The 12,653-nt window shown below is 43.8% G+C and overlaps 1 protein-coding gene across 2 annotated transcripts in view; it reads right to left on the bottom strand.

Moving 5' to 3' along the window:
* Window positions 1-219: 219 nt before the first annotated feature.
* Window positions 220-12,653, bottom strand: part of TPH2 (tryptophan hydroxylase 2) — an 83,977-nt gene continuing 71,543 nt past the window's right edge. The window contains exons 10-11 of one of the 2 annotated variants that reach the window (XM_044978888.1): window positions 727-860; window positions 220-633 (exon numbers count right to left, since the gene is read on the bottom strand). In XM_044978888.1, the coding sequence (XP_044834823.1) occupies window positions 459-633; window positions 727-860 (309 nt within the window). In that variant the 3' untranslated portion in view covers window positions 220-458. The remainder of the gene's footprint in view (window positions 634-726; window positions 861-12,653) is intronic. The other variant, XM_044978871.1, reaches the window with a different exon arrangement.

Below are 12,653 nucleotides of genomic sequence, written 5' to 3'. Positions count from 1 at the left end.
AAGTTGTCCTCACCAGTAGAGAGAAATATGGATCCATTCAAGGGAAAAATAAAACTTGGAAAATGTTTTTTTCAGAGTCTAACACGGACAATAGGTTGTAAAGAACGAATCAGTATGTTTAGAATCCTAATGAAATCACGAGCCATTTCTTATATGTTGCTTTTAAGTGAACAGTCTCTTTAAGTAAACAAAATCATTGCCAGGTAAGCTTTTAATAGTATATTTGTACATGACATTCTCTTATGGAATTGCTGGTTATATGCCACCACATTTCTTGCTGAGTTTGCAAGTTAGCATCGCCTTGTTTCATCTGCAAGTTACAATTAGAGTTACACAATGATGCAAGTCACTGACCAAGCTGCGGAGGGAAGATGGATGGCTCTGAAACTGGAGCACATGATGTTGCTAGCATAGCCATAGAAGCAGCAGTGGACAGCAAAGCTGCAGTGCCACAGACATCAAATACCCAAATATCTGTTCATTTTGCTTAAAGCATCACACACCGTATTCAGATCACTCCGAAGGTCCTGGACAACGTTTTCTATACTTCTGGTGTCTTTCAAAATTTCAATGCTTTGCGTGTATGGGTTGAAATACACTGAAAAGGGACGATTGATTGATTTTGCAAAGTCCCTGAAAGAAAAAGAAAATTAACACCTATTTCTGCCACATCCAGAGAAGGGAAAATAAGATTTTGTTTTTAAGATTCAAGGGAAATAAATTTACCTCATCTTTTCTTTGGCTTCTTCAAAACTTTCCGAGACAAAGTAAGCTTCCTGAAAAGTGGTGATAAGGCATTCTTGCAAGCAAGTAGTCTTTGGATCAAATGTTCTCACACTGGCCTTGTCAGACAAAGCATGCTGCAAAATACACCACACAATCTGTTAAACTGTGTTATGAGACCCCTGAATGCCTAAGCAGCGTTTTCTGTATACACTCAGCTTTTATATCACTGTTATTGTACACTCCCAGTCAATAGATAAGCTCTCATGTTTTACACACAATGGATATTTCATCATGAACAAAACAATCTATTAGCTACTGTCTTTTTTTCCACCCAATGTTATTACTTGAAATAATCAAGGGCAGTTCTGATATGTATCTACCCCATAGGTATAGAAGTGACAATCTTCAGCTGGAAGAGGAGAAAGTAATAAAATATGTATTCCAGAAAAATAACCTATACAACTACACTCATCTGTATCCCAAAAATCTCTCTTAAATGGCAGAATTGATAATTACATCTGCAGGTAAATAGAGTCTGACTAAATCATTCACATAATATGTGCATCCATTTTCAGGCCATATGTGCATGCAATTTTCATTACAATGAGTTTAGGACTGGAGCTATATATCTGAAGACCATTACATAATGTTCAGTTAGTGTGTACTGATGAAATACATTACCTTTCTACCAAGTACACTTGAGCAATAATGCACCAAATAAATATTGCATGGAAACAAGAAGAAACAGGCATATTTATGTACCAAACAGACATTAGAAAGACAAGGAAAACAAGTGTGATTACTTGGAGAATAGCTATTAGAGCAGTGTTCCTCCTCACATGATTGGCATGTGTCCACTAGGAACAAAGACTCTGGATTTCAATGCTGAGAACTAGCTATTGCAAAATTCTGAGGCAGCTCACCTTCCACTCCTTCACTTTTTATTTACAACACCTCTGCTAGCTCCTGTATCTGTCTTATACCTTAAAGGACTAAGGACAAGTATATTTATTCTCGGTGCTCTGTACTGAGGTACCAGAACTGAAGGCAAATGCATTTGTTTTCAGTAGTGCAAGTCCTTGATCTATCTATCTGCACTGAAAGGTGTTGTACATAAACCTTAAACAGATAAATTACACACAGGGAACAGGCCTACTGAGTACAAAGGTTCCTTTTTTTTTTTTTTTTTTAAAGGACACTCTTCCGAGTAGCACAACACTAAGCACATGCTAATTCAATTATTCAGGTAGAATATGTTCATGTATATTTATGGATAGCCATAAATTTAAATACAACATAAACCGATAAAAAGGACCATGTTGACCTAACTGGTCTGCCTTAGCCAGCACCCATTTTAAACAATAACTGCATTCCAATACCACTTGACATTCCTTGAATAGTCTGAACCCTTCCTGCACCTGGCAAGCCATGCCTCCCTTGCAGATCCCTTTGGATACCCTCTACCTTTAAAGTGCCATTAGCAATTGTACTAGCAGGTTTGTCACATTTTCTTTTGGGCCCTGGTGCCACAATTGTCTAAAGATATGTCTTCACTACCGGCCGGATCAGCGGGCAGCAATCGATCCCGCGGGGATTGATTTATCGTGTCTAGTCTAGACGCAATAAATCGATCCCTGAGCACTCTCCCATCGACTCCTGTGCTCCAGCTCGGCAAGAGGCGCAGGCAGAGTTGACGGGGGAGTGGCAGCAGTTGATTCACCGTGGTGAAGACTCCACGGTAAGTCGATCCAAGTACATTGACTTCAGCTACATTATTCACGTAGTTGAAGTTGCATAACTTAGATCGACATCCCACCCCCCCAGTGTAGACCAGGGCTAAATCCATAAAGGGACTTTAGACACTGCAATACTCAGTGTTGTAGTGCCTAACTTTTAGGTACTTTGCCAGCCAATGGAATCCACAGTGCATTAGTTAGGTGCCTAGGCTTCTTATATAAGCAACGAGAAGAGAGAGGTTCCTAAGAATGGAATCCACAAAAGCCAGACCACTAGGTCGGGAGCTGTCTAAGCCAGCCACTAGCAGATGCAGCTGCCAAGGAGAGGGGTGGGTTCTAAGCCCGGCCCCTCTCAGGGAGTTTGGTGCCTAAATCCAGGCTTGAGGGAGGCACCTGTTTCCAGGTGGGTGTCTCAGCCATGAACTCTCTCCTGGAACCAGGCACCTAAGCCATTTTTCTGCAGCAGGACATGCCTAACTACACACAAAATGGCCATGGCAGCCATAGATGCAGGTGGCCCAGGTTCAAGGGATGGGGAGCTGGGATTTGTAGATGAGTCACCCACTTGCAGGTGAGTGTCTTAAGCACTGGGAGATTCTGGTGTGGGTCTTTCTCAGTCTTTCCTGGTGAAGCTGAGTCGCTTTGTATTTCTATATTCATTGGGCCAAAGACCAAGCAAGAATGACTCTCTAGCACTTACCTGAGAAAACCCATGTTCAAATCCCTTCTCCTTACCAGGCAGATGGGGGGACTGAAATAGGGTCTCCCATGTCCCAGCTGCGTGCTCTAACCACTGGGATACCTGTTATGAAGGAGGCTGCTTTCTTCTTTTCCTTCTCTTCCCGGACATTTTGTGTGGTTAGGCATGCTCTGAGCACACCTACTACATTGGGTCTGACAGGCAATATAGGTGGGGCAACACCTAATTTGGGGTTTAGACGTGTGAAAGGAACTGAGCTCCTGGGCAAGGTCAAGACTGAGGCAGCTGTGTGCATACAAAACATGGGTGCTTAGGGTAATTTTACAGTGGCAATATAATCCTCAAGGGACTTTAGGTGCCTATAGGATTAGGCAGCAACTGAGTTAGGGTTTTGAGGATCTCAGTGGTTCCTAAATGTTGGAGTTAAGCACCTAAAGTGGCAGTTAGACACTAAAGTCCTTTTGGGGATTTGGCCCTACATTTTTTTAATTCTGAAGCAACGTACCCATAAAATGCACTGTGAACAATGGAGTATGCAAATTCTGAAATTGGCAGTGGCAGGGCTTGACAGAGAGCCCACAGCCAGACCTCCTGGGCCCCTCCCTATGTGGTCTTAAAGCAAAGTGGAACAAGAAGAACATCAGAAAGATTGTGGGATATCTGGTTAATTTTTCAGGTGGACCCTAGCGCTGTGAATGTCAAAGTGCTTGCTCTGTAGGGAATGTTCTGTATTCTCATGCACTCAGCGAACGCTCTGTAGGGAGTGCTCAGGGATGTGCTCGGTAGGGAGTTTTTCAGAGCAGAAAAACTATTAAATTGGTGAGCCCGGACCATTTTATTTGGAGGTGTAATCAGAATGTCACATCCTGGTTTCTTTATGGACATTAACTATGTATGTAATGTTGTAAGCAGTAAAAAAAACCAACCCCACAACATGTGCAGTTATATTGGCTACCCACCATTTGCTTTGCATATGTTGTTTGCCCATATGTTTTCAGTCAACCAAGATGTGTAAGTATCCAGTACATATTTCCTTACCCTCATCCTCTTCCTTTATCTGTCTTCATGGAATGTAATTGCTAACGTGTATGTGTACCACAGCCTACAGTTGAATGGAATGTCACACCATCTCAAGGGCTTATGGTAGCAGCCACCTCTAGATGCTTATTCACACAGGAAATAAACTGTTGCTCTAGTATAGTCCATGGGGATTTTCCATTAGCTCAAGCTGAGAGAGTTGGTATTTTATGGAGCAACAGGTTCCAAGTTCAATCCTTGCTGATACCTATGAAAGGTAGCAGTATTTGACAATGGGGCTGCTCAAGAGTGATAGGATCTGCTCCTTTTTGCTGGGAACAAGCATAATACCTCCACAGCATTTCCAGGCCTGCTAGCAAAGGGTGGGAGAGACAACCTGTCATTACCATATTGAAAAAGTTTTGCTGTATGCTTGCTCATTTGAGTGTAATGCAGGCCTGCACAACATACGGCCCGCGGGGCAGAAGTAGGCAAGTGGCAGGTGATGGAGGGGGCTGGGGAGGCGAGCGGGTGGGAGCAGGTGAGCCGGCGGCTGGCCCCAGCTCACCGCCGCTCCACCTCTGCCTTCTCCCCCGCTTCCCGCGAATCAGCTGTTCGTGCAGGAAGCCTGGGAGGCCAGACTAGTGGTGCAGCGGCTTCATGCTCAGGCCCAGTGAGGCAGAGCCAGAGCTGAGGTGAACTGGGGGGCTGCCTGCGCTGCAGCAGGTAAGCTGGGGGGGGAGGGGGCACGCAGGGAACTGCTCCCTGCCCCAGCTCACCTCCGCTCTGCCTCCCTGGGCTTGAGCACGAAGCCGCCGCTTGCTTCTCAGCCCTCCAAGGCTTCCCGCGCGAACAGCTGATTCACGGGAAGTGGGGGGGGCTGCGAGCTCGGCCTGACCCGGTGATCCACTGCGTGGCAGCAGTGTGGCCTGGCTCCAGCTGAGCAGCGCGGTTGTAGTATTGCCAGCCACCTCCAGGCAGTATGGTAAGGGGGCAGGGAGTGGGGGGAGGCTGGATGGGGGCAGGGAAGTTCAGGGGGGGTCGGAGGGTGTATAGGGATCGGGGCGGTCAGAGGGAGAGGAACAGGGGGGTTGAATGGGGGCAAGGGTCCCGGGGGAGCCGTCAGGAAGGAGCGGGAGGATGGATGGATGGATGGATGGATGGAGTGGCAGGGGGCAGTAAGGGGCAGGGGTTCCAGGGGACAGGGAGAGGGGTTGGTTGGATGGGGCGGGGTCCCATGAGGAATGAGAGGAGGGGTTGGATGGGGTGGCGGGGGGCAGTCAGGGGACAGGGAAAGGGGGTGGATGGGGCAGGGGTCCCGGGGGGCGGGCCACAACCCCCTTGTGGGGTGTGGAGGGAACCGATTGTTAAGATTTTGGCAGCTCATCACTAGCCAGGGAGGTGGGAGGCTGAGGAGGCGAGCGGGCAGGCAGTGGTGGGGGGGTGAATATGTGAGCCGGAGGGCGGGGGCTGAGAAGGCGAGTGGGGGGGCAGGTGAGCCGGGGGGAGTGGGGGTCTGAGGAGGCGAGCGGGCAGGCAGTGGGGGGGGGGGCAGGTGAGCCACGGGGGGTTGAGAAGGCGAGCGGGCAGGCGAGCTGGTGGGGGGGGAGGGGGAACTGAGGAGGTGAGCAGGTGGGGCAGGTGAACCAGCAGCAGAGGAGGTGGATGGAGGAGGCGAGCGGGGGGCTGAGGAGACGAGCTATGAGTCGGTGGCTGAGCTGGTCTACTGATCTGGTCTGGCTCCCATTCGCTCTCCAAAGGTTGCAGCTGTCTGGAGGTGCTGCCTTCCACGCCTTCCTCAGTCACACCTCATTCATTCAACAGGGCAATTGATTACAAAGTGGGGAGAAGATCTTATTCTACTTCTAGCAAAAAGACATTTTTCTTTTACCTTAAGGGCTCGCTATAACATATTACCAAGGTTCAATACCGCTGTTTCGGTGGGGCAGCACTGGGGAAGGAGGGTTTGTTTCCGTGGGGCAGGCGGCTCTTGGGGGGGGGTTGTTTTCACAGGGCGGACAGTGCTGGGGGGGGGTTGTTTTGGGGGGGGCTGGGTGGCGCTGGGGGGACGTGTTTCAGCGGCACTGTAGCGGGGGTTCAGCCCTCAGCTGTTTTCTTTGGAGTAATATGGCCCTCGCCACTTTACGAGTTGTGCAGGCCTGATGTAAAGACTGGGTTGTAGTCATTTAACACACACTTACTAGTTTACAAAAAACACAGACAAAAAAACGTCTAATAGCAAGAGGAGAAACTTGAGATGGGTTATAAATGCTATACTCTCTGTGGGCCAGAATCAGACCTTTGGATGAGAAGAAATTATCCGCATCCCTATATTGATTTTATTGTCTTATTATTCTGTGGGAGAACATGAGAGTGTCCAGGAAAAACGTGCTCCTAAATGTTTTTCTGCTGATCTGCAAATGGGCCATTTCCAAATTGTGTGCTGACGTTCCCAGAACTTTTTTATGATACCAATAGAATTTTATATATTGTTTAGACAAATAGAAAAATGCGTAGTGGTAAGAGGTAGTAAAATGTGTACTGGGCATCCAGGTGTTGTTTTAGCCATTATATCTCCACCCTCAACAACAACAACAACAAAAAAAGTGTTGTAGTCAATTCCACTGCTCTTAGTTTTTAGGTTACAATCAAGGACATACTAGTTTTATCTATTCATAATCAGATGTTTTATTGTGAGCATCTTTGACTGAAAAAAGGATCATATTACAGGACTGGAAATCTGCTTCTCCATTAGATACAGCAAGGTGTACAGTCCAATGAAGTCAGTGGGAAGACTTCCACTGACAGAGTTCTTTGATTCAGACCCTTAATGAAAGGGCTCAAGAATATCATATTAAATGAATGGACAACATATTTTTAAACACATTTGATCTGCCTCTTTTAGAATCATAACTACTTCGTAGAAATAGTGTGTTGAGTGAATTGTGTCTTCAGTCTGATTTCTGAACCACAAATGTACATTGTGTAATAGCTTTATCTAGAGTTAACTTGACTTTATTAGGACTGAACATTTTATAATTACTCACTCTTTTGGTTCCTTTCCCACACTGGTTTTAGCTTTTAATCCTCTCTGTCCTTTGTGCGTCTGCGTGTGTGAGCTTTCTGTATTTTCTGCCTAATGCATTTTTTCACCTGTAGCACACATTTTCTTCTGCATGTTTTGTCTGATATTCAGACTAGTTCTAAATATTGAAAAAATCTTTGGGGAAGAAAACGCTGCTTTGTGCCTACATTCCTCTGATTTTTAGTTTCTCACTGCTGAAGCCATTGACCAATTTTCTAGGGAAGAACCATGTAAGACAGAAAAAGAGAGATAATGAGGTTTGATTGAGCTTGAATATATTCCAAAAATATTACCCAGCAAATTCACTGTTCACAGTTTGTGTTCCCTGACACATTTCCAGCTTTTTAAATACTTATAAACAAGACCATTAAATACGTATATTTACTATTCAGAAATATACTTGAGATCTTGATTTATTTGTATATAGGTGTGCCATAACTGAGAGGGATGTCAGCTCTGAAGCAATTTGGTGATATAACTGGGAATGAGGTAGTGGATACAATTTTCAAAAACACTTAAGTGATAGAGGTGACTAAGACCTATTTTCAAACATGCCTATAGGCCAGATTTACAAAAAGTATTTAGGTGCCTAAAGATACAGATAAGCACCTAGTGGGAGTATCAAAAGCACCAAAACAAGTTAGGTGCTTAACTCCCATTGATAGTGGTATTTATGTACCTAACTCACTTAGGCACTTCTGAAAATCCCACTAGGTGTCTATCTGTATCTTTAGACACCTAAATCAATTTGTAAGCACTTAGAAGATAACAGAGTTATAAAGAATATTGAGCACGGATGTGTCAAGAATAATGCCAAACCAATTTAATTTCCTTCTTTGAAAAGGGCACTGGCCTAGAAGATGGGGGGAGGCAGTAGATGTGATATATCTTGATTTTAGTAAGACCTTTGACACAGTCCCACATGACATTCTCATAAGCAAACTAGGGAAATGTGGTCTAGATGAAATTATTATAAAGTGGGTTCAAAACTGGTTGAAAGACCATACTCCAAGAGTAAATATCAATGGTTTGCTGTCAAAGTGGGAGGGCATATCTAGTAGAGTCCTTCAGGGTTCAGTCCTGCAGCCTATACTAGTCAATATTTTCATTAATGACTTGGATAATGGAGTGCAGAGTATGCTTATAAATTTGGAGATGACACCAAGCTAGGAGAGGTTGAAAGCACTTTGGAGGACAGGATTAGAACTCAAAATGACATTGACAAACTGGAGAATTGATTTGAAATCAACAAGATGTAATTCAATAAAGACAAGTGCAAAGGTACTTAATTTAGGAAGGAAAAATCAAATGCACAACAACAAAATGGGCAATAATGGACTAGTCGGTAGAACTGCTAAAAATGATCTGGGAGTTGTAGTGGATCACAAATTGCATATGAGTCAGCAATGTGAGGCAGTTGCAAAACAGGCTAATATCATTCTGGGGTGTATTAACAGGAGTGTCCATATATATGACATGGGAGGTAATTGTCCCACTCTACTTGGCACGGGTGAAGCCTCAGCTGGAGTACTGTGTCTAGTTCTGGGCATCACACTTAAGGAAAGATGTGGACAAATCTGACAGAGTCCAGAGGACAGCAACAAAAATTGATAAAAGGTTTAGCCAACCTGATGTATACAGAAAGGTTAAAAAACTGGGCATGTTTAATCTTGAGAAAAGACAACTAATAACAGTCTTCAGATATGTGAAGGAGTGTTATAAATAGTACAGTGAGCTATTGTTCTTCATGTCCACTCGAGGTAGGACAAGAAATAATGAGCTTAATCTTCAGCAAGAAATTTAGAAATTAGGAAAAAATTTCCTTATAAGGGTAGTTAAGCTCTGGAATAGTCTTCCAAGAGATGTTGTGGAATTCCCATCATTAGAGGTTTTTAAGAACACCTGTCAGGGATGGTCAACATTTACTTGGTCCTACTTCAGCGCAGAGGTTGGACTTGATGACTTCTCTAAGGGTAGGTCTATACTTACCGCGCGGGTCGACGCGGAGAGTTCAACTTCTCGGGGTTCGAACTATCGCGTCTAATCAAGACGCGATAGTTCGAACTCCCCATGCGCTCCGGTCGACTCCGGAACTCCACCACCGCGAATGGCGGTGGCGGAGTCGACCTTGGAGCCGCGGACTTCGATCCCGCGGCGTCTGGACGGGTGAGTAGCCCGAACTAAGGTACTTCGACTTCAGCTACGCTATTCGCGTAGCTGAAGTCGCGTACCTTAGTTCGACCCCCACCCTTAGTGTAGACCAGGCCTAAGTTCTTTCCAGTCCTACATTTCGCTGATTCTATCATTCTAAATATGTTTGCAAATCTGGCCCTTAGGCACTTTTGAAAATATTATCCATTTATCCTTTTCGGAAAAGAGGTATCATTGCAGAGCTGTTCTCCTGCATTTCTTTTATGTAATACTTTTACAGTTTATTCAAATAAAAGTTCCCCATTTTTTTCCTCATATACAATGTTCATTAATAAATCTAGTTAATAAAATGTTCACTGACATAACATGAAATTATGTAACCCTGGAACCAAACTGGCCTACATGGTGAAATAAGGGCCTGATGGGTTGAGCAGTGAATGGATCCAATCAGCTGGAAGTGATAACATTGCATAATAAGGCACACAATAGGCGGTGTATTGATTGTAAAATAATTCATGTTTACATGTTCTGTGGAATAAGACTTCTGAATGAGTGCCATCAAGTCACCTTACAGAGGCCAAATCCTGGTGACTTGACCCATGCTGCAAATTAGTCCCCCTCTGTTATTGCTAGAGGGATATAAATATTGTTGAAGCTGATCAATAGATGTAATTTATATGCACATAAATCATTTTTAGTGTTGCTTTGGAGAGGGTTGAGAGTTCATATTTTGAGATTACTGCTGAACAAATAATGCTTACTTGGGGTCAGAGTTAAGATTGTTGTTTTGTGATGAAATATTCATTTCAGTTTATTTGATAAGAATAATCTGTTCATTTATGGACAGCATAAGGTTTATGATGTTCTTGTCTATTCACGTGGTTGCACATATGTGCTTATATTTGTAAATCATGCGATAAGTGACAACAATGAAATTACTTAACTGTTATTTTAAAGTAAGGGCCTGCTTTACCATGGGACCTTGTGTAGATTTTTAGGACTCAATTCTCAAAGGTGTTGGACGAAAGGGATGGGAGACGGAGGTGCTCTGCACTTTAATGGATTTAGCCTTAACCCTGTAAAATACTACTATCCTGATACAGTGAGGAGTAAAATTGCCATTGTACTGAAAGCCTGTATTGTATTCAGAACAATGATAAAAGTATCATTTTTCCCCCATTATCCCTTTTTGCATATTAATTTTTTACTGCTCTATCATCATCTTATTCACATAAGGGACGTAATGAGTCTAGCTAGTTCCAGCTAGGACATTTAAATATACAGAATAGACAAAAGTAGAGAGACTGAGTTATTAATAAAAGCACTAATAGCATTTGTAGGCCCCAGTACAGAAGAGCCTGGCTGTGCCTGACTAGAGCTGGTTGAAAACACAGTAAAAAATGTTGCAAATTTCTCCTGGGTTTGTTTTTTTTTAATTCAACCATTTTGACCAGCTCTGCTGTGATCCTGTGAATACTTACTGAACCCACATGCTTAAATTTACACAGAGTCCAATTGACTTCAGTGGAACTACTCACAATATGTAAATTTAAATACCTTTGTTTCTGAAGGATTGGGGCCCTATTCAGGAAGGTCATTTAAGTGTGTACGTAAAGTTAAGCATGTGCTTACATGGTTTCCTAAACAAGGAGGGATATAAGCACATGCTTAAATGTTTTCCTAAATCAGGGCCTTAATATTTTTAGATTGTGGTCTGAACACTACTCACTTTACTCAGAGGAGTAACTCCACTGCAGTACACAGGATTACTCACTTAATAAGGCAAGCAGGATTTGGCCTTATATTGCCATATTATGCAAACAATTTTTTTTACATATTCAAATAAACATGTTTTTTTACTTAAGGGTCCCAGAAGCTGTGATGTAAGAAATCGCCTACTGAGTAAACAGAAAGGGATTACTAGGTGTTCACTAGCAGTAAATTCATGTGTCTCATTGGTTACCAAATCTTTAAAAGCAAGCAAGCAAACTAGCAACAACCAAAAAGCTCTTTGCAACTTCTGTTGGTTCTAGCACATCAGTCCTTATCAACTTGTTTCACATGCCAAATGCCTGCTGAATTTTGGGAATAAACCTTCAATCTAAAATACCTGACAGCTTTTTTAAAAAGTAAAAATATTCACACTTCCTTAATAATTTTCCATCATTCTAAAAAACTTATTTAAGCCTGCAGGGTACATTCACTCATAGAATCATAGAATCTCATGGTTGGAAGGGACCTCAGGAGGTCATCTAGTCCAGCCCCCTGCTCAAAGCAGGACCAAATCCAACTAAATCATCCCAGCCAGGGCTTTGTCAAGCCTGACCTTAAAAACCTCTAAGGAAGGAGATTCCACTACCTCCCTAGGTAACCCATTCCAGTTCTTCACCACCCTACTAGTGAAAAAGTTTTTCCTAATGTCCAACCTAAACCTCCCCCTCTGCAACTTGAGACCATTACTCCTTGTTCTGTCATCTTCTACCACTGAGAACAGTCTAGATCCATCCTCTTTGGAACCCCCTTTCAGGTAGTTGAAAGCAGCTATCAAATCCCCCCTCATTCTTCTCTTCTGCAGACTAAACAATCCCAGTTCCCTCAGCCTCTCCTCATAAGTCATGTGCTCCAGCCCCCTAATCATTTTTGTTGCCCTCCGCTGGACTCTCTCCAATTTGTCCACATCTTTCTTGTAGTGTGGGGCCCAAAACTGGACACAGTACTCCAAATGAGGCCTCACCAGTGCTGAGTAGAGGGGAATGATCACATCCCTCGATCTGCTGGAAATGCCCCTACTTATACAACCCAAAATGCCATTAGCTTTCTTGGCAACAAGGGCACACTGTTGACTCATATTCAGCTTTTCATCCACCGTAACCCCTAGGTCCTTTTCTGCAGAACTGCTGCCCAGCCATTCGGTCCCTAGTCTGTAGCAGTGCATGGGATTCTTCCGTCCTAAGTGCAGGACTCTGCACTTGTCCTTGTTGAACCTCATCATATTTCTTTTGGCCCAATCCTCTAATTTGTCTAGGTCCCTCTGTATCCTATCCCTACCCTCCAGCGTATCAACCACTCCTCCCAGTTTAGTGTCATCTGCAAACTTGCTAAGGGTGCAGTCCACACCATCCTCCAGATCGTTAATGAAGATATTGAGTAAAACCGGCCCCAGCACCGACCCTTGGGGCACTCCACTTGATACCGGCTGCCAACTAGACATGGAACCATTGATCACTACCCGTTGAGC

This window comes from Mauremys mutica, chromosome 1 (genome assembly GCF_020497125.1).
Source record: "Mauremys mutica isolate MM-2020 ecotype Southern chromosome 1, ASM2049712v1, whole genome shotgun sequence".
NCBI classification, from domain to species: Eukaryota; Metazoa; Chordata; order Testudines; family Geoemydidae; genus Mauremys; species Mauremys mutica.
This window is presented reverse-complemented; position numbering and strand designations above follow the sequence as displayed.